The 23685-nt window shown below is 36.1% G+C and overlaps 1 protein-coding gene across 6 annotated transcripts in view; it reads left to right on the plus strand.

Moving 5' to 3' along the window:
• The window catches only part of lrba (LPS responsive beige-like anchor protein), a 399767-nt gene that overhangs the window by 173292 nt on the left and 202790 nt on the right, over positions 1–23685 (plus strand). For all 6 annotated transcript variants that reach the window (XM_056459670.1, XM_056459679.1, XM_056459695.1 and 3 more), the window contains exon 35: positions 1630–1738. In XM_056459670.1, coding sequence (XP_056315645.1) covers positions 1630–1738 — 109 coding nt within the window. The remainder of the gene's footprint in view (positions 1–1629; positions 1739–23685) is intronic.

The raw sequence follows: 23685 nt of genomic DNA on the forward strand, positions 1-23685 counted from the left end.
ACAGTTATCAGTATGATACACTTTACCACTGTCATTTTGCTCTGCTGCGCTACCTCTTGCTCGCCGCTTATGTTCAGGTAAAGCGATAACCACAGCACCCCCTCTGTTCAAAACATGTATCGCGACTATCCAATCGCTTTCAACATTTTTACTGGTTTGAATCGTCACATATTTGAATAGATTTTTAACTGACTCATAGTGAATCGTTACATCCCTAATAATGATAATTAAAAAGTTTGGTATGAAATTTCATTATGAAGAGCTTTAGCTTTATTAAAATTTAGCTGCTGAGCGCACGCCTTGAAATCAATGGCAATAAGCTGAGGGTTATTTCCAATTAAAGCACACGGCTTGGTGACGCGCGTGCATTTTCAAGGCGCACCTAGTTAAAAACATTTCAGAATTCCATGTGCGCACCGCGATTCATGTAAGTAGAACTGATCAATCCGCTTCACACTTTGTAATATATACATTTTGGTAGTAATGGCAGACTCAGACAAACACAGAGCACCCAAACACTGCAATGATTTTTCATTCTCTTTATAAATACAAATTGGTATCGGATCCTCAAAAATGGTTTGTTTGTTTGTCATCCTCTGAGAAAACAGTTGATGGTCGCCTATAGTTGTGAGAGATGCCAGAGGAGCACGAGCACAATGCACATTGTAAATGGTCAAGGAAACCAAATCCACACGATCACACTTTTCACATGCTTTTAGACACAACATGTGAATGGACTTTGGTTGGGTTTCGACAACTCAGGTCAGAATAACAACACACACAAAAATTAATGCATGACAAGCAGCAGTGAAGAGATTGTAAGTAAAAAAGGATGTAAGGATGTCGCCAGAGTGGCTTTTTGGTTTCTTTTCTTGTGCATCCCAGCCACTAGCTTCCCATCTGAAAGTTTTTAGTATAGGGGGTAATATGGTCATTCAACTTCACAGTTTGTAATGTTGCAATATGTATTTGAATAATGATGGTCCGTTCCTTTACTTGAAAGCTCAGATTTGATTATCATAATTTGTTTTGTTAATAGGTTTACCGTGTGATTATTATAGACACCTTGCAGATGTTGATCAACCTTAAAGTTTGCTTAGATTTTTTTCAGCGTTTACACTTTGTCATTGCACACACTTCGCAACATTTTATTTATTAAGTTTATTTATTAACTATTTGCCTTAGTAATGTTGTTAAATTAAAATAAAAGAACCCTAATATTCCTAAATGGATTGTAAAAAAATTATTCAATAATAATCGACAACGAAATGATATTAAACATTATATTGTGATAATTTTTTTTATGTATTGCCCAGCTCTATTATTTCATCTGAAATTAGATGTTTGTTATCTTTAGGAAATGTTTGTATACTGAATTTTTACAAAATTTATTTTGTTGTGGTGTTTAGCTATTTATTATAGTTTTGTTAAAATATGAAAATAGGTATCAGCTGATTGATAAATGTGTCATTTGTTTTCCAAAAGAATTTAACCAGACCCTGTATTGTAAATCTGTTATGTTGTATATTCAGTTAAAAGCTTTCTCATTATAGAAAATCATTTAGACAGAATGATGTGATGTCGGGTACAGTATGAACTCTTAATGTTCAATGTGTTTTTGATATGCAGGTTGCTGAGCCACACCATGAAGGACCATCTGGTGCGTGTAGCTAATGAGGCCGAGTTCATTCTGAGCCGCCAGAGAGCAGAGGACATCCAAAAGCATGCGGAGTTTGAGGTGAGCACAATCTCACACTTGAACACACACACTCACCGTCAGTCTGCATGACTTCTAGTCTGCACTCAATGACTCTCATAAAACTCTTAAAACTTTGTAGTATAGTTAAAGACCCAATGAAATGAATTGATAGACACCCCTGTAAATACTCTCACAAATGATCTCTAAAATCAGAATGACATAAAATGAGAATAGTAACACTTTCTTCTGACTAGCAATTAGCAAATCATGGTTTACAGCTATGGCATAAACCAGTGGTTCTCAAACTGTGGTAGTGGAACGCAGGCTTTCTTCTAGTGGTATGCAGAGGAATACTGGATAATGAAAGAAAAAAATTAATACACTTTTAAACTCTTGATGCGAACGATTACACTGATGTGATCCGCACCGGTGGTTCCCTGAAACATACGATCACATCGGTGTGCTTAGAATGTTTACTTTAGTTCATAGTGTTATCAGATGCTAAAAATCAACCCGCTTTGCCACAGAGATAGAGAAAGTGGCGTGTGGTTGCAGCGCTTGTGGAGCAGATACACACTAGAGAAGCCCTTCTGCAGACCAGTGCTGTTGTGTTGGCATTTCAGTTACTGCAAACTCAGGAATTTCCCCATGTTGCATCATTGGTAAAATAATTATCACAAATGTGTTCAATGTGTGTTCGTAGTTGTGTAAAATAATGCGTGTTTTAATATAAATAGTTATTTGTTTTGTAAAGCAGCATGGCTTTTGATTAATTTGTTAACTCAGATAATTCATGTGGATGTGATTCAAATGTCACCGGACAAAGAACATCGACTCAAGCAACTTTGCCATGCTTAAAGCTTAGATATTCCGCACGTACAGTATGAATGGATAAATCATGTATGAACTGGTCAAGCAGTCTATTTGTGCATGTAATCACTCACTATTCTGACACACTCTAAAGGATGCGCAGTAAGCAGATCAAATCAGATTTTAATCTAAATATGTAATTCCAAATCATTTATTTTGAAATACAAGTTAATGTTTAGATTTCTAAGATATACAAATATGTCATGTGTATGTGCAACACGTTTCAAAATTGATCAAAAATGGTTTATATATGAATATGATAACATATAGTCTATATATATGATGTCCAAGCAACATTTCCAGGTTTTGATGAATAGGTTACTAATTGTTAATACTTTACATTTAAGTGTAGCAGTTTTCTTTTTACTTTAAGAACAGTAGCCTGCCATTTTTAATTAACTTTTAAAAGCACATTTTTTTTTACGTAGACTTTTTATCAAGCTATTTATAATGTTTAAAGTGGCTGTCAATAATAAATATTTTTAATAATAGGAATTATTCTGCCTTGTCATTATGCTGGTACTTAGAGAGACAATTTTGTTCTGAGGTGGTACATGATGAAAAAGGTTTGAGAACCACTGGCATAAACTATTGGTTATGAGCATTACTAGTCCACATTTAAAATATAATAAAATATAATTCATTCCTTTAATGACAAAGCTGGTTTGTCAGCATCCATCACTCAGTGTTACACAATACTTCAGAAAACATATTAAAATGCTCAAATAAAGTTAAAAAGAGTTTCATTTAAAGTAGAATTATTTTGTAACACAGTACTCTTTACTTTAAGAAGTAAAGTATCGTCAGTTTAATGCATCTTTGTATCGTTTGTATCGTCAGTTTGTATCGTCAGTTTAATGCATCCTTGGTGAATAAAAATACTAATTAACTTACTGAACTCAAAAGCTGTGAATGGCATTTATACAGTGTTCAGCATAATTGAGGAAAACCTTATTTTGAAAATTATTATTTTTATCCATTTCTCAGTGAATATAGGCAATGTATTTTGGTGCATTTAAACAAAACAGATTTAATAACCGGTATATTTGTTAAAATAATAATGTAATTTTGTTACATAAGCTCCAGATTTGGCTTTAGTACTGACTAATCTAATGAATATACACAAATATAATGTTGTATAGCTTCCTATTAAAAATCTGAATTTAAAAGATAGATTTGTGAGGGACGTACTTGCTGAGCACTGTATATAATGAAATCCCCTTGATTGCATCGACACAGAAAAAAAAGCTAAACAAAACACAAGTCAAGTCATTTCATGGGATCTTGAGGAGTTCTGCTACAGCTGAGTGAAGCAATAGCTAAATTTTCTTGACATATTGTACAAACAAGCCACTTTCACTTTATGCAGATGTATTCCGTTTCAGGCTTGATTTACAATTTCAAAAAAGAAAAAAGTGGTTGTAAGATTTAATGAAATTGTTAAGCCCCTGCGAGGATATTAAAAAAGAGACAGTTTTGTCTGTCGGAACTGAGAGGCTGCCAACGTGACGGAGAACAAATGTTTTCTTTTCAAACAAAACTTATATGCAGGTTTCAAGCTTTGGCTACAGAGATTACGTTTGGCATGTATCTTACCAAAACATAGCTGCACAGTTGATTTATTCCTAATAGCACAGCCATGGGGCATTCCTGCACCGCTGCCCCGCCAAACGCACACACATCACCTCTTTTATCGCTGCAGTCTTTCTTTCTCATTCCTTCCATCATTCTCCATTTCTGTCTACCTGCTTCTTTTTTCTCTTCACGATTCCCCTCGGACTCATGTTCTGCCTGTTATGCTCCCTTTGTGGGAGAATTTCAGCAGTGACAGGAATACAGCACCTTCCTCTGGATCCCCATCCATCCCTCCTTCTGCTAGTGTCTGGCACTGGCGCAGGATGTGACAGTGCAGAGGGGGAGTGGGCTCTGCTCTGCTCTGTTCAACATCTCCCACCCTCCTGCTGTAAAACGGTGTGCTTTCAGAGAGGTTCAAGGCAGGGTCTCTGAACTGAGACTATGAGAGGAAAACATTTGAGGGACAGGATTAAAAGGAAATGTAGAATCAGAGAAAGAAATTGTGTATCGTGTTTGAGGGGTTTTGCAGTCTGTATGTAATTGGAGTCATGCACTTATTTTAGTTGCTTGCAGCCAATGCCTTGTTGTTTTCAGGAAACAAATGAGTTCTGAGGCTCTATCTTGATCAGTCTAAATTTAAAAATATGCTAATTTCAAAATCTAACAGATGATAGAGTTGAATTATTGGACTTTCATATTTTAGTCGTTGTATATATTTTTCAAACAATTTCTGTTTAATAGAGATTTTTTTCACCACATTCCTAAAAATAATAGTTTTAAAAACAAATGTCTTATACAGTAACTGATTTCTGTTATCTTTGCCAGGATGACAATAAATAATATTTTGCAAGAAATTATTAAAGTTACTAGTTTAGGGTGTTCGCGGGGTCTTGAAAAGTCTTAAGTCTCAAAAACAGAATTTTAGGCCTCAAAAAGTCCTAAATTTACTGTACTATTGTGTTGTAGGTCCTAAATATTTTTTAACAGGTCATAATTTTCCTTTGTTTATTTATAGCTACCCAATCTGGCTAACACCCATACCATTACCAACAATTCATCTCAATAAAACTCATCTTTATTTAAAAATTTAATTTTTGCCACAAATGTCTATTTGCCACAATGGTTTAATTATTTTCCTGACAATAACACTCTCCATGTATTTACTGCTGAGAACCCTGACTTGGACAAGCTGTTATTATAGTTTTTAAAACTTAAAACATTTGTCATTTTTTAATATTGAAACAAAGTGTATGTTTACCACTAGAGCTTGCTTGTTTTGACACAATATTTAAAATATTTAGCTTAGAAATGTCTAAAATATATATTTTTTTATTATTAAATTATTATTGTAGCCTGAAATGCCTTAAATTATAATAATTAGTTTGATAGGGCAAATGAAAATCTTTTCCATCTGACCCATTCGAAAAACTCCTTAGCGTTTAGCCTAGTATGAATCTAAAATGTCATCCATACTGGTCTTAAAAATCTTAAATCTTAAATTTAACTTTTTTTTAAACCTGCAGAAACCATGTAGTATTCAGCCTAGTGCAATTTAAGTCTTAGGTTAGGGTAATTAGGCAAATCATTGTATAACAGTGGTTTGTTCTGTAGACAGTCGAAAAAAATTGCTTAAGAGGGCTAATAGTATTGACCTTAAAATGTTTTTAAATTAAAAACTGCGTTTATACTAGCCAAAACAAATAAGACTTTCTCCAGGAGAACATAAATATTATAGGAAATACTGTGAAAAATTCCTAAATTTGTTAAATATTGATTAGAAATATATATATATTGCACAGGAGCTAATAATTTTGCCCTCAAATATACATCACTAAGGGTGCATCTCATCCAGCTCTCTTTTTCAGGGACACTGATCAAGGTAGCAATCATTTTATGGGCTGTCTGAATTGGTCATTTTTTTCAGTGTACTGAAACTTTTGCTCTCTGGAAAGTTTCGCAATGCACAGTGAAAATCTGAGAGCTTCAGTGCTCACTATATTCTCTTAATGGAATTCTGAAGCATGAAACATGAATCATGTGAACCAAATCACCAAACATAATGACAAACGAGACACTTTTTGGTTACACTGTATTTTAAGGTAGTATATTCATTTAATAAATGAGTAATATTAGTTAATTACATGTACTTACTGTATGGGTTAGTACTACTTAGCTTTAGGGTTAGTTACATGTAACTGTGCATAATTCATTGTAATTATTATAGTAAGTGCATGAAACCTGTAACTGTTTGTCACTTTATATTAAAATGTAATTTTTATATTTATCATGGATATATTCATATTATTCATATATTTATATTTAACCAACAATGAACATAGTTAAACAGATACAGAACAATCTAGTAATCATTTATAAAATATTAAAAGGTTGAAAAGTTGCTGGTATATGATACAAATGATTTACCTTCAATATACTTTTAAAAACTTTATAAAATTAATATTTGAAAAATATCACTTATGCTGTTATGTATAACTTATTTTAATGTTATAGTTAAGTTGGCTCTATTGTCAATTCAACAATATACAGTGCAGTACACAGTGAAATGAAACAATGTTCCTCCATTACCAAGGTGCTACAGTACATCAAACAACATAAATTGGCAACATAACACAGGACTGTGCACTACTATAAAAATTTTGAAGAATGAATAAAATAAAATAAGATAAACTAAAATAAAAATAAATGAAATAAGAATAAGTGCGCAAAATGCATTTATATTTATATAAAAAATGTCACACTCGGTGTGTCAGTGTCTAGTTAACCATGGTCCTTACAACCCTTACCAGTTCCCGATTTGTGTGCATGCTCTTCTGATTCATGACCTTAGGAGCTAGGTAGCTGATTGAGTCGCACCCTAAGACAATTGACTTCATTTCATTTTAAGTAACTTTTTCATCATGTTTTTAGATTTTTCTATATCTTATACCATACAAAAAGTTTGAGGTAATGCAAATATAGTAACAGCAGTATTATTGTAAAATATGATCATAATTTAAAACAAATACTTTATATATTTACATTTTAGAATGTAACTCAAGTTTCATCAAAGCAGATTTTCAGTCATTACTCCAGTCATCATTGTCATGTAAACCTTTAGAAATCATTCTAATGTGTTAATTTAAGATGACCAACAGGGTTATTTTTAGTGTTAGTGAATATTATATGCTGCTGGTAAACCATGTGTTCACATGGTTGTGCTGATTTAATGACACAGCCATTCCAGCAGTAACACTGAGTTCCTGTAGGCACGTGCCCTGTAGAAAAGACAAGTACTTGCAGTATTGGCTGAATATATCCCGGTTAAACAAGCTTCTTTACCTCACAGTGACATTTACAGGGAACCTCGGAACACCCTTCTCGATCATTCCTGCTGCCCCAAATTCCCAGGATTGGCCAAATTCTCCCAGACGCTCAGTGGAAGACGGCCGCACTCCTGGGATGTGCTTAGCTTTCCCTTTTCACTCTAATTGGCCCCTCTGGTCTGATTCTTTCTGCTTTTCCAGCCTCACTCACAGCACGGTAGAGAATGTATTATTCTCACAAATAGCACTGGATATCCTGCTAAATGAGGAACCAATCTTAAATGATCAAAATGGGGAAAATTTGTTAGATATATTGTAAAAATTCTAACAAAAATGTTACATGAAACATATACATTTTAAAAATTGAGGTGAAATAGGTCACTATTATTAAAAGTTATGAATTAAGAAATCAACATTTATATCTTATTTACGGGCGTCAGGGAGACTCCCGGACCTTACCGGACACTTGGAATTTCTGCAACCCCCACCTGTGTACGTTGGGCACCTTATACCACCCTCACGGAGTCTATTTCTGACCGTTTGAGCAGACACATGCACATTTGTGACCTGCTGGAGGTCATTTTGCTGGGCTCTGGCAGTGCTCCTCCTGTTCCTCCTTGCACAAAGGCAAAGGTAGCGGTCTTGCTGCTGGGTTGTTGCCCTCCTACGGCCTCCTCCATGTCTCCTCATACACTGGCTTGTCTTCTGGTAGAGCCTCCATGCTCTGTACACTACGCTGACAGACACAGCTCACATTAATGTGCCATCCTGGATGAGCTGCACTACCTGAGCCACTTGTGTGGGTTGTAGACTCATGCTACAACTAGAATGAAAGCACTGCCAACATTCAAAAATGACCAAAGCATCAGCCAGAAAGCATAGGAACTGAGAAGTGATCCACACATGTACAGTAGTATGTAAATATCTGTGAGAATCAAATATAAGATTACTTAAATAACAAAACAGTAACAACGTCTCAGAGGATTATAAGATATTGTGGAGTGCCAAGTTGTTGAAAAGCAGTATTTGCTTTGCCTTCCTTCACCACAGCTACACACAGTCTGTTCTAGTCATGATAGCACAGAGCAGATCATAAGCGTGAGTCAGCACAGACCACTAAACATATTGAATCAATTGTGAATTCTGCACAGAATTCTGTATTTTAAAGTGACAAGGAGGTGGTCAGAAGCAGTGTTGTGGAAAGTTACTTTTTAAAGTAGTGCATTACAATAGTGAGTAACTAATTGTGTTACTTAGTTACTTTTAACGGAACGTAGTGCGTTATATTACTTTTGTTTATTTCACCTTCTTATAGAGAAGCTCTGCATTTAAGAACCACCTATATAATCTACACCAAAAAACGTAGGATAATATTATATTTTCTGAGCCCAGACATGCTGTACATACAGATTAATGAAAGCATGTAAAGTAATCTGTTTGCTACTTTAATATGTTTTGTGTTATTAGTTAAATAAATTTATTGTCCATTAAGAGAAAGACTGCATTAAAGTCTAAGAGTACTAACATTAAATTATTTATATTAAGGCAAATAAACTGATTTTAAACCTTTAAAATGTTTAATAACAAAATCAACCATTAGATAATAAAAAATCCTCAAATCAAAATGAATCTTTGAGCTTTATACATTGAATAAATTGCTTCACTTGGCCTTAACAAATTTGCAAATCGCTTCAGAAAAGATAAAAAAAATCCTACTTTATCACAAAACAGTAGTCGCTTCTACAGTACACAGTGGCTGCATCTCCTCAACAATAAAAGCAATAACCAATTTTGTTAGTTTAGTCAAATGAATTGTTTTACCTGGAGAACATGAACTGATGTCAATCATTTGTTTTTTAGCTGGAGGTGGGGTGCGGGTGTAGTGCTTTGCATCCAGTTTTTTTTCTATGTCGTGGAAAACATTTAGTTTTTTCCATGTCGTGTTTCTTGCAGTTGTCAAGAGTTTTACTCGCACATAATTTACACTTAGCGACAATCCACTTCTTTTCTTCGATGAGTTCAAAATAACAAGAATCCATTGCAAAAATGTAAGTCTCGGGCCTGCCGTTGTTTCTGTTTCTAACTGTATCTCCCATCATCTGTAGTGATGACGGGCGATTCGCAAATGAATTGTTTGTTTTAACCTGATTTTCTAAGTGAACTGGGCAAACCATTAAATTGTTCATTAAATGAAACGGAGTTGTCGTGAAGCGGTTTGTGTCTTCAGTAAGTACTAACATACCGGATACCCTCTCTGATTCCAAATAAACCAATATCCTGAGTTTTTCAGTTACTAGAACAGTACAATGACCCATCTGCTGTGAAAAAAGAGACCTGTTGATGATGAGTGCAAGGTAAAAAGTAACCTGCTTTACTTTTTTTTTTTTTAAAGTACCTCAAATAGTATTACTTACTTTAAAAATTAATGCGTTACTTTACTCTTTACTTTTAAAGAGTAACATGATTATGTAACATGCGTTACTTATGATGCGTTACCCCCAAAACTGGTCATAAGTAGAAATAGATAGTTGCTCTGGCTGAGCTATGGTGTAAATGAAATATTATTGGTCATTTTAAATCAAGGAGAGGAGCTTATTTATGTCTTGTCCTGGAAAATACATCAACAAATTGTGTAATCTCTAGGCACTTCAATTTAATTTTATTTTTAATAAAGTTCCTGTTTACTTTAGTAAAAAATAAATAAATACAATGAGTAAAATCAACTCAAATAAAGGATAATGCTGTTCCAATAATATAACATCTGACATTAGTGTTACCACACAGTATGAGAAACATTAGGAACTTTTCCAGTATTTGACTTAACGCTTCTGTTGGTCAACCATTTCATTCTATGTGGCCAGTCATCACAGAAATGTTCATGAGTTAAATTTTTCAATGTGATGCTGATAACAGAACTATTTGGAATGTTGCATCAAATGCTTCAGTCATTAGCTTGCTAATGTAAGTGTAATGTAAACAGTGATATGGACATTGATCAGATCATTTTGTTTTCGGGACTCCTTTTTTCTTTTATATACTTTGTTGAATAACAATAAATAAATAATCTATATAAAAACAAAGAGCTTCTGTCAAGCCAGCTATGAAAAAATGTCAGTCAGTCAACAGGGTACCCATGTCATGAGCACATACACCAGTCCAGCACATTTGTCCGACCATGACTTGAATTCCAGGCTGAGAACAGTTTGTAATCATGCTGCATCATTACAGGCTCATGTAGAAAAACAACTGGAACTTTACCTTACTGTTTTTAGAACGGTTTGCCATGATAGTGGAAAAGTGGCTATTTTTGTAAAGTGTCACTATTGATTTGTGTTACAAATAATTTGATACACACTGAATACTCACATGTGTTTAAAAATATATAAATGCAAAAGTGTTACACAGTCATAGCAGTGGGCTTCCTAGTCTTGAATGCTTGCAATCTCCTTTAATGCTGTTCTCTATGGAGCAGGGCTATTCACTCAGACTGTTTCACATGACTTAGCCTCCACTGTCAGGTTTCATTATGCCATATTTTGTCACTCAGAGTCTAAAATCTGAAACACTTCATGACGAGAACCATGCATTGTGGCGCTCCAGTGACCCAAACTCTACTTTAATAAGAGAAACTGCTGTTGAGCAGACAGATAGCTGGGCATCTTGGATTGGTGTCATGTACAGTCATTTGAAGTGAGAAGTAGGACGTGGTTTTGGGTCACAGTAAAATGTGATGGTTATGGATCAAATTTTGATAAAATGTGTTTAAGTCTGTGCTTCTCAGATTGCAGGTTCATCCTATATGGCCAGCGTGTTGGTGGAAAATCCATGAGCTGTGTAAAAAAATTTGATTGAAAAACCAAACTGGATACATCAAGAGTTGTGGCTGTCAGAATTGAATTATTTATGAATATCTTAGTTTATCAGTGTGTTTTATGTCTCACAAAATGCCTCTGTACAGCACAGATTTCTCAGGAATCCATCTTAGTATTGAACCCCTCACTTAGATATAGTTGCTCCTCTGTGACCCCTGAAAAGCAGTGTGCCTCCGATAAGTGCAGCACTGATATTGCCGTATTGATTTTCCTCCATTCCGGCTCTTGCCATCTTCTCTGAGCCACCGGTTTCATTTTGCACGACCACAATAAAAATAACAGGCCAGTGAAAGATGCCCCCAGGGGGATCACACTGCCTCTCCATCCTGAAGAGCAGTTTACACAGGATTTAGATGTTTAACGGAACAACATGAAATATGAGACATATAAGAACCAAAGTGGAATTTCGTTTTTTTTATTTATTTATTTTTTTTTATAATTTCATTCATGAATCGCTGTGTGTAATACTGCAGCCTCGACTACATACAGAACGATGATAATTTTATATTAGTGTTCTGTGATCAATGGTTACATCTCTTAGCAATATTTGAACAAGAATAGTTTTCTCTGAAAAGGTGAGGTAGGTTTCACATACACTACCTGACAAAAGTCTTTTAGGAGTCTTTTTTAAGTTTTAGGAACAACAAATAATAACTTGACATCTAGTTGATCATTTGGTATCAGAAGTGGCTTATATGAAAGGCAAAGACCTCTAGATTATGCTTATTTTATTAAAATAAAATATGATCATGCTTTGATTTTTAATTATTTCATTAGGACAGTAAGGTCTGACTTTGCTTAGAAAAAAGTTTTGTCACTTAACAAAGATAATGTTCAGTATAGAATATAAAGTCATGGTGCAGTGGAAAAAGAATGAATATTGTGTATGACTCCCATGAGCTTGAAGGACTACATCCATACATCTCTGCAATGACTCAAATAACTTATTAATAAAGTCATCTGGAATGGCAATAAAAGTGTTCTTGCAGGACTCCCAGAATGCCTCCTCCTTAATGCTCAATAATGCTTATGTTTGGTAACTGGACTATCCAATTTTGGAACTTTGATGTGGAGGCTGAAGTATGATGAGGAGCGCTATCCTGCTGTAGAATTTACCCTCTCCTGTAATTTGTAATGTAATGGGCAGCACAAATGCCTTGATACCTCAGGCTGTTGATGTTGCCATCAACTCTGCAGATCTCTCGCACACCCCCATACTGACTGTAACACCAAACCATGATTTTTCCTTTCACAAAACTTGACTGATTTCTTTGAGAATCTTGGGTTCATGTGGGTTCCAATAGGTCTTGTGCAGTATTTGTAATGATTGGGAGGCTGTTCAACAGATGATTTATTGGAAAAATCTACCTTCTGCCACTTTTCCAAATGATCAACTAGAAGTCAAGTTATTATTTGTTGCTCTTACAAACTGGGATCGACGACAAGACTATTGTCAGATAGTTTACTGTGTTTTTCTCACATAAAGGTACAAAATAAGAACAATGGAAAAATTACTTTAAGTTTGTTGGTAAATCAGGGGTAAGTTGAGAAATCTAATCAGGACTTTGTAGAAAACATTGCTTCTCTTATATTTTGAGCTTAATTTATTCCATATTTCAACTAAAGGTAATATATTAGCCAAAATGCATAAATATTTGCATAAATAAATTTTAAGCTAGTAGATTGTATGCTCGCTTACCCTTGCACTGCACAAGTCATTGAAATGAATTGAGTTTAATAGCATTGCACTTTCCACATCAAGTGTAAAAGCCACTTCTCCCCACGCAGTGACTACAGTTGGTGGGAGAGCAAAACCAGCAAATCCTTTTTTTGGCTTTTTTTAAGCCATTTTTCTCATTTGGGCCAAAAAATTAAAGTAAATTTTGACCAATACTTTTTAGAGACTGAAAATCTGGTGCATATCATAATAAATATGTAAATAAATGTAGTATTATCTGGCAAAGAAGAATGAGAGAATATGTAATGCACAGACAACAGTTTTACAAAAAAAAAAAAAAAAACATAAAATAACTCCTCAAGAGACCAACACTGGCCACAGGCCTGTAGCCAGCTAGTGAAAGGGGTGGACTTATTGCATTTATTCGACTCATTTTCTATTTAATAATGAGATTTAAATACTGCTTTTCAGTGACATTTTAAGCACTATTTTTAGCTAGATTAGCTTGTTGGATGGTCATCATAACCACACTTTTCGATGTACCAAGCATATTTCCAAAGCATTTAGAATAAAGAAAAACGTCATATATCATTAGAAATAAAGAAATCTGTTAAAGTTTTAAATAAAAACTGTTGTCTGTTGTGACTTTGCTTATGTTAAAATGTATGTTTTCAGCAGCTGGTTGTTGGACTCATAAAAAAAAAGTATTTGCAGTTGCTTAAACTGATTAGCTGTAGTCAACAGAGAGTTTCGTTTGGTCTTAGAGCCCCTTTAGATGGGTTATTTTCACAATTTATCATAGCATAGCAGTCAAAATAGGACAAATCTGACCTTTGTCAGTAAGGGGTGGGTATACAGGTCTGTGTGCAGTACAGACATGTAAACGACGTAATCAAACTATTACGGTTGTGTAGGACTTTTAGCTGCATTTTGCAACAAGTTAAGCCATACACACTCAGCTGTTTGACACTTCTTTGCACACATTGAGTCAATAAAGGACCACAGACACACATCTCCTCCGAGTGTGCACGCACACACACACACACACACCTACACACACACACGCAGTGAAGTCCTGGAGACACATACACCCATCGTCGTCATTATCATCATCACCGAACAGATGTTTATGCTGTCCGGAAAAAAACGGAAGCTGTTGCTGAATCAAAGTGAAACTGTTGAAAATTTTAGAACCAAAAATGACATGATTACATATATTTAAAAACAGGTTCAATATGTGGAAAGGAGTTTGATTCTCATGTGAAATTGTACAGGTAAGAAGCCAGTCAGTAGAGTTTGGCTAAATATTTAGCAGTGTTTGCATTTCCTTTACTGCATAGAATTCACTAAAATAGAAGTAAAATAACAAGTTGATTTTAAAAAGCACCTAAATAGTTTTGCAATTTGTGATTTTTTTTTTTAAAAAAAATTCCAATTGAATAAAATATTTTCCCTTCATATATTTTATCATTGAAGATTTCTTAAAAATACTGTAAAAATCTCGTCTCATCTTGTTTTTGTGAACTCAATCTCATGTCTCGTCTCGTGGAGTAAGCATTTCCTCACACACCTAGTAAGTAAAGAAATAAATCAGGGAATATTAGTAAACAAGGCAACTGAGTAAGAGGAACTAAACTCAGAAACCTAGAATTTAGTGAGTTATGCAATGCATACAAACGTCTAATGCATACAAACTTCCATCCAAATAAATCCCAGTCTTGTTTGAATCAGTATATGGAGTCACAGATTTTTCATTTTCATGTATCTGTTAATAATTGTAACTCAGACATTGCTTAGACAATGATTCCTATCAAGAAAATCCTTTCCAAAGCTCTAATATTTGCATTTCTAATGGGATTTGGGTGAGACTGCAACATTGTAAATTTTAGAAAAAAGCAAACAAACTTTTTTCCTGAACATTATTGAATAACAGGTTGCTTGTATGCCAAGTCCAGGCTATTGTAGTGGATTGTTAATGTGAGGAATAGATCTTATGAGAAAGGTGGCAGCATTGAAGATGGCCTTTGTTCCATTGCATTCTATAGTCAGTGAATTATTTAGGAAATAAAAATAAATTTATGTTTGTTCCCTGTCAGGGTTCAAATCCACCAGAAGAGATGATGGTGGATACCAGTGATTTAAACAGATTTTTATTACTTAGATGGCTAACATATGCCTTTATACACTCCCCCAGTCCCCTCCTTTCTCTCTGTCTTTTACACACACACATACACACTCGTCCATCCACTCTGGGATTGAGTTATCTTTACCCCTTGAGAGTGAGATTACAGGGACAGCAGGGTCCTGACGGACACAGAGATAACCGCTGGAAATCCAATTATCTTTTAGTGTTCCCTTTCTAATAGGAACCCTAATACGGAAAAGATTTTTCTGGTAACAACTGTACGATGGCAGCCGATACCTGCGAGAAAGAAAAGAAAGGACAGATTTAGAGAGCGAGAGAGTGACTTCCTTCTTTAATGAGAGGCTTTCTTTATTAGAAATGAAATGTGGAGGATACTGAGCCTCAAGGCCAGATCTTGAGGATCTGATAGAACGAGGTCATTGTTCCGTCTTTCTCTGGCTCTTGTTTTTTTTTTCTTGGCTTTCACTTGATCTTGAATTGATGGAGTGTAATTGAGTTGACTTCTGACTGAAGTGTGTGTAGAGAGGTGATGGGCCACTTCATTAGCGTTTAGTGTCTGTGTTCCTGTAAGAGGAGACCAGGAGTTAATGACATCAACTGTGAAATGAGACTCACGACCTCGTATTATTCCAGTGTGCATGTTCACTAATCCTCCAGCCTCTGACTAGCCAAACAAAAGCAAATCTAAATGATGTGTACTTAGAGCTTCAGAAAGATTACACTTGTGCCCTTTGATAAGTCAGCAGCTATCATTTAGCTTCACCGTAAATGTAATCTTTGCGGCAAATAATGGCTTTGTGGAATACACACGTATGCTCTCTCTCTCTCTCTCTCTCTCTCTCTCTCTCTCTCTGTCTCTCTCTCTCTCTCTCTCTCTCTCTCTCTCTCTGTCTCTCTCTCTCTCTCTCTCTCTCCTCTCTCTGTCTCTCTCTCTCTGTCTCTCTCTCTCTCTCTGTCTCTCTCTCTCTCTCTCTCTCTCTCTCTCTCTCTCTCTGTCTCTCTGTCTCTCTGTCTCTCTCTCTCTCTCTCTGTCTCTCTCTCTCTCTCTCTCTCTCTCTCTCTCTCTCTCTCTCTCTCTCTCTCTCTCTCTCTCTCCCTCATTCTGTCCTTTCTTCTTGTATCTTTAATTAATTCCCCAGGTAAAGGCAGTGCAGCAGGTCATTATACAGGATCTTATCCTGACACTCTGGTGAATACAGCCATTCTGCTTCTTTTAGTTCTCACCGCTGTACACTCCAAGGTTATTTTCATAAATGAAAACTAAGGTGAAGATGATTAGTTAAAAACCAGAAACTAAACTGAATTAAAGTTGTCATGTTTATAGAAAACTTGCTGAAATAAACTAGTTTGTAATTAAAAAGAGCTCGTCCTGTGGAAAAAATTCTGGATTTTGGCTGTTTAGTTTAGAGCAGAGATGCCCAAAGTAGGGCCTGCGGGCTAAAGTTGGCCCATTGTAACCTTTGATTTGGCCCACCATCCCATCTTAGGCCCCGTTTACACTAATACGTTTTTACTTTTTAAATGCATAAGTTTTGCTATGTTTACGCCTTCTGTCCACACTACCCGGGAGTTTTTTAGTGCCAAAAACTGAGCTTTTATAAAACGCTGAAGAGGGCATTTTGGTTTCAAATGTTGCTGCTCCATGTAAGTGTGGATTGGGGAAAATGAAGACATCTGAATATGGAGGTGTGGATGCAGACATTCACCTATCTGATTGATTTTTTTTTTCCTCAATATTAAGTGCACAAAGTTCAGTCTTGCTCCCTTTCCTGAAGTTCAGACATCGCAAGTTTAATACTAAAAACAAACTCCCGAGGACACGTCGGGTAAATCTTTAAAGGGAACAGTGTACTTTATAACCTCATTCACATCACCCTGGCTGCATTGTTTCGCTATCTTAACAATAAAATGAAAACATGATGCAAGGAACTGTCATCTTCACTGTATGCATATTTAAAACAAAATGAAGACTATAACATTACTGCCTCTTTTCATTTTCTTCAAAAAATATGAAGCATACCCTCTCTTTTTCTGAATTTCCGTTTAAATAATCAATAATGGCCATTATAAAAGTATAACGTACAATAACTTTATACAATAAAGCAAATAAATGCAAGCAATCAGTCAATGTGCAGAATCAGTTTATGTATTGACATAAATGAATATATTAACTTTTCTTTGCACTCAGCCAAAACACGTTACCTGAGAACAAGTAATTGATTCAAAAGACCAAAGAGTCATTAGATAGAGACTAGATGAATTTAATATCATGTTTAACAACTATAGTGAGATAAAATCCAGCAGAAGATCCTTGGTGAACTGTCCAACCTGCGCTGTGCTGCTCTCATCTGGGGAGGTGCCTGCAGAGCACCCACTGACTGCCTGGAGCGCAGATGCATGTATACGCTGCAACACATGCCAGAGTGTGCGTGTGGTCACGTGATGTGCATTTTTAGCGGTGTAGTGTGGACGGAGAGTTTGTTCAGAAACGCTAGGTGAAACGCCAGTGTGGACGCAGATCGTTTTCATTCTAAAACATTACATTAGTGTAAACGGGGCCTTAAAATAGTCAGTATGATGGGGAGGGTTGTTTTATTGCTGAGCTACAAAAAAGCTAATTGAAATTAAATGAATCAGATTTTTTTAAAATGTAAATACTGTCACTTGACGGATAGAGACATCAGTGAGCAAATCAAGGCAAAAACAAGTGTAACTCCATTCTGTTATATATGAGATTGTTTTTGTTTTTACTGTAGAAAGTTCATTATAAAATGTAAAAAACAACAACAACAAAAAAAAAACTTTATTCTGTATTAGATAATATAAAGCAATGTTTTGTAGGTAGTTATCTTTATTTATTTATTTTTTTTTATAAATTTGGAAATTGCCCATGATAATTATATTTATATCCGGCCCACTGGCCTTCACTCACTTGGTTTTTGTCCCTTCATAAGGAAAAGTTTGGGCACCCTTGGTTTAGAGCAATAGGCTGTTTACCACATTTAGCACTTAATGCACGTGAGATTAGCTGAGGCTCAAAGCAACTTCAGTTAGCCTAAATATGGATCAAGGCAATGGCATGAATGATTTTGCCTGAAGGAAATGACAAGACCACTGTTTGTATACATTTAGAATTGGCATATAGTTGAACACTATTAGGGCGCTGATTGGATAATCCTGGAGTGTTAATGGGGCTATTACAAGAACTTTTTTTTTACTTTTATTTCATCAATATGATTGAATAAAAAAAAAAAAATTTGACAAATTCTTCTTTTTTGTGTGTGTTTTTACCTTTATTAGGATAGGACAATGTTTAGACAGGGAGCAAAGTTAGACAGAGGGTGGGGGGTGATGTTGATTTTACAATAATAATAATAAATTTATACTATACAAAAAAATAGTATTAACTAGGGCTGGGCGATATTGCAAACCAATTATCTCTATCATTTTTCATATCATTCGATATTGATAATTATTGAATATTTTTGTAACAATACATTTAGGTATATTAAAATCTTTTAAGCACTTTATTTTAACTTACCAACATTACTAAGGCAAATAGTTATAATAGTCAAAAACAAAAACATTTAAACAAAATATCAGATCTCTTTATTATAAAATAAACATAAGTGTTAAAGAGACTCTTAAACTTAATAAATAAAATGTTACAAAGTGTGTGCAATGGTAAAGCGCAAATGCTGAACAATCAAAGGAAACTTTAAGGTGTGGCCAAAAATGATACAGTAAACCTCAAACTCTGTCAACAACCCAAATTATGATAATCAAATCTGAGCTTTCAAGTAAAGGACTCAACCGCTGTTATTCAAGTACATATTACAACATTACAAACTGTGAAGTTGGTTGACTGCATTACCCCTATGCTAAAAATCTTTCAGATGGGGAGCTAGTGGTGGGGATGCACAAGAAAAGAAACCAAAAAGCCACTCTGGCGACACTCTTAAAGTTGCATCCTTTTTTATTTACAATCTCCTTACTGCTGCTAGCCACCGCACTCATTTTTGCGTGTGTGTTATTCTAACCTGAAGTGACAAGCACGAGTGTGTGGTTCCCTTCACCATTTTCAATGCGCTTTGCGCTCATGCTCTCCTGGTGTCTCTCGTAACTAGGCGACCATCAACCATTTCTCAGAGGACGACAAATGAACAAACCATTGCTGCAGCTCCAATACACATTTATAGTGAAAAGTCAAAAGCACTGCAGTGTTTGGGTGCACTGTGTTTCTCTGAGGTAATTAGTTTGCCTTTATTACTGAAATGTGTATATGCCATACAAAGTGTGAAGCAGATTAGTTCTACTTGCATAAATTGTGGTGCGCTCGCGGCATTCAGAAAAGTTGAGATGTTTTCAACTAGAAACGCGTGGAAAATGCGCACGCATCATGTGTGTATGTGCGCGTCACGCACCTCCATTGGAAATGACAAACTTACACCCTAAGCTAATTGGAATTGCATGCAAGACGTTCACTAATGAGCCACATTTTAATAAACTATAGCGCTTCATATCGAAACTTTAAACCAAACCTTTCTTTATCGATATTGACAATGGTGTTCGGTCAATAAATACCGATACCAATTTTATCGCCCAGCCCTAGTACTAACCATTGTTTAATATATGTTTTTTTAAATATTATACTTTAAACAGTATTGTAAATGTTTAGCTTTTTTTTAATGCCAATAGGTCCAATCAACGATCAAAACGGAACACTTGCTCATCTCTAAGCAGCACAAAATTGTTTTATTGCTGAATGTTTCAACATTTTGATTCAAAGACATTCAAAGATCTATTTATAAAGATGAACACAAGATCATTCATTAAAATGATCCCTTTTAAAAAATATATATATATTTTCAATTTACATTTAAGTCTTTTTTTGTGAGCTGCACTGCGATAAGAAAAGAACAGGAACATTGTTCAGCACATTTAACATTATAGTGTGACACACAAACACAATAATCGATTTCTTGCACTTCTTTAAACCTGTTATATTTATGTAATCAAAAAACATATTTTACTTGTGAAGATATCCTTTCAGACTGTTTATTTGACCTGTGTTATCACATTCTCCACAGCGGCACAGCGTTCATAGTCTGCTGTTCATTGGTTTCAGTGCTTCCTTTATTTACTAGAAGTAAAAACATTATCCCACATTCACATTCATCCACACCTGCTACTCGTCGCCTGCTGGCAGACATGTTCATTTTTCACTGGCCGCACATCTCCTTCATTTGACTATTTTTCACCTCAAAAGGACAGTTAATTCCTACTATTTTTCACCCGCCTTGACCTTGAAGTTGCCGGAGTCACCTGCCCGTGGCCCGTGTAGAGTAATGGAACCAAAGAAATGCCTTTTTTTTTTTTGGAAAGGGGATGGGAGAAAAGATGAAGAATCTGCCATCTACACATTGTGACTAGTCCATTAAAAGCACAAAATGAAGGAGGGAGAAAAGGGGAAGAGAGAAGCCAGAGATACTTTGATAAGTTGTTGCACCTGTGTTAACCTTGATGGTCACCCTGACTATAGAAATGGGGGTGGCAGCATATTCTCTCTCTCTCTCTAGTTGCCTTGCACTGGATTGCTGCTCCATCTATCGCCGAGGGAACAAGAGATGGAGGGAAATCAATACACCGAGGCGTCGGCTGACAGCAGTATCGCTCCAGAATTGAAGTGCCTGTCAGCCTTTGTCATTCGGTGACTTTTGTTCGCTATTGTACTTTTAAGCCGTCATTTTTCTTGGTTGTCACTTTTTCGCTTTCCGGGCTTGCTTTTGTCTGAATTCCCTTGGCTACAATTTCAACACGGTGACTTCAAATTCAGAAAGAAAGTGGGTCAAAAGATCAAGTGCAATGAAAATCTCTTGGATTTGATTGGCTGAATGACATGGCATATGCTTTTTTTCCTTAGTTTTTCATTTTGTATCTCGGAGTGGCGCATGCATATCCTTTGCACTGTATTTGCATTGGCTCAGATGCTGCAAGGACAGAGGCATCAGTAGGACAGTTTCCCGCTGTAAATGAAACCCTGAGGGAGGGACCGGCGAGGAGAGGAGGAAGATGATAGTGACTGTGCTGTGTACTTCACTGTCAACAGAGTGCAAATCAAGCAGTTTAACAAGATCCCCGCTGTTTTCACTCGCTCTAAGAAACACTGCAGACCCTTCACTTTGCATGTAATGCTTAGACTTACATGTACGCCTGGCCATGTCATGTTACACTAACTAACTCACATACGCAGAGGCTGAGGCTGATGCACATAATGAGTTCTGCTTTCTGGCAGATGATGATTATTTTGTTTAACCTTGCTACCCTGTTTAGGGAGGAGAGGGTAACATTGCTGCCTATGAATGCAAGGATATACTTACCCTAATAAATTGCACAGTAATCGAAATAGTGTTTGATCACTCTAAAATTTAAATTTGTAGAGTTTAGGTTTTTTTTCCCACTGGCTAATAATATTGACATGAGTTGTAAATACGATGACAACAATTCGTAATTTTGTGACATAGTGGCTAAGTCAAATTAATTTGTACAATCTCGTTCATTTATTCATTCATTTATTCATTCATTTTCTTTTCGGCTTGGTGCCTTTATTAATCCAACCAACTTATCCAGCATTTGTTTTACGAAACGGACGCCCTTCCAGCCACAACCCAACACTGGGAAACACCCATACACTTCAGCCAATTTAGCTTGTTCACCTATACCGCAATGTCTTTGGACTGTGGGGGAAACCGGAGCACCCAGAGGAAACCCACACCAACACGGGGAGAAACCCACACCAACCCACACCAACATAGGGAGAAACTCCACACAGAAATGCCAACTGACCCAGCCAGGGCTCGAACCGCCTTCTTGCTGTGAGGCGATTGTTCTACCCACTGCACCACCTTGACACCTTGTGTGATCTCATTTCTTTCATTTTCCTTACAGCTTAGTCCCCTTATTAATCAGGGGTCATTAATTAGGGCCACAGCAGAAGTTGGCCACCGCCAACTTATCTAGAATATGTTTTTACGCAGCAGATGCCTCTCCAGCCACAACCAAACACTGGGAAACATCTACATACTCTTGCACACACTCACATACTCTACGGCCAATTTAGCGTATCAAATTCACCTGTACCGCATGTCTTCGGACTGTGGGGGGAACCGGAGCACCCAGAGGAAACCCACACGAACATGGGGAGAACATGCCAACTCCACACAGAAATGCTAACTGCCCCACCTGGGGGTCGAACCAGTGTCCTTCTTGCTGTGAGGCAATCGTGCCACCCACTGCGCCATTGTGATGCCCCTTGTACGATCTTATTTGTATATTTTAGTACAATTTGTTCATACCCAAATCACTGTTGGGTTTAGGGGTTTCTGGCCACACCTCCTTTTACAAATTGTATGTTTTCATACTAATTAAATTTGCATTAGCCACTTTTCTGACAATATGTAATATACTTGCGTTTCCTTGTAAGATCGGCAAGGGTGGACTTGGACTTAACCAATAAGCGAGGTAAGCAGCTGCTTAAGGCCCCAGGGAATTAGGAGGCCCGGCCAATGCCAAAAAGCCTATATTAATCATTTAGCTCTTTTATAATTTTTTTTTATCATATGTTGTGAAATCTGTCTATAACTGTTAAGATTTTAATGTTATTACTTAATTTAAAGATTGGGAGCCCCCCTGAGTAGTGGAATGTTCCTTCCGTAGTGCACATGCAAATATTGAAATCTTATCACAAATAGGGCTAATTATATAGAACAACTAGTTTGAGACAGTTGATTTTTATTTTTGAATTCATTATATTTCATTTTAAATTAAGTGGATAAAGGTTCCACTGAAAATATATTTTTAACATGCAGCCTGTTTACAAAAAAAATCTACAGAGAAAAAAAAATGTCTATAGAGAAAGAGAGTGTTTTGAGTTTCAAAGCTAGGGCCCTATACCTGGAATTGCTTAGGGCCCTCAAATTACTGAATCCACTCATGAAGATCGATCAGCTGTACATCCATAAACAGGGTGTCCAAGGGGTCTTAAAAAGTATTAAAAGTTGATAACTCAGTAATGAGAAAACTAAGGCCCTTGAAAGGAATTAAAAAGTCCTAATCAGGTTTTTACGAGATCTTAAATTTTGTTCAAGCGTTGTTAAAAGTTTTTGACTCTAAAAAAGCATAAATATATTTATTTTACTCATAATAACAACGGCGTGCTCTATTCATGTGATTGGTTCAGGCCTGGGCATGTCAGACCAAGTTTCTCCATCCGGGTGATGTCACGTAATTTGTGACAAATGCAGGAAGGTGATGTGACGCTCTCAAAATGTAGTTAAACATATGGGAAAATGTAGACGAGTTTAAATGACAAGACTCAATTAAGTCAATGGAAATAAGCCAGCGGATCACCTGACCTGTTACAGTATAGTATACATGTTTGCATGTGCCAAAAATAAGAATTGGTTAATTAAAAATAAAAAAGAATAATTAATGATATTTTTTCTGTATAGAATATTAACAGT

Source organism: Danio aesculapii, chromosome 1 (genome assembly GCF_903798145.1).
Source record: "Danio aesculapii chromosome 1, fDanAes4.1, whole genome shotgun sequence".
NCBI classification, from domain to species: domain Eukaryota; kingdom Metazoa; phylum Chordata; class Actinopteri; order Cypriniformes; family Danionidae; genus Danio; species Danio aesculapii.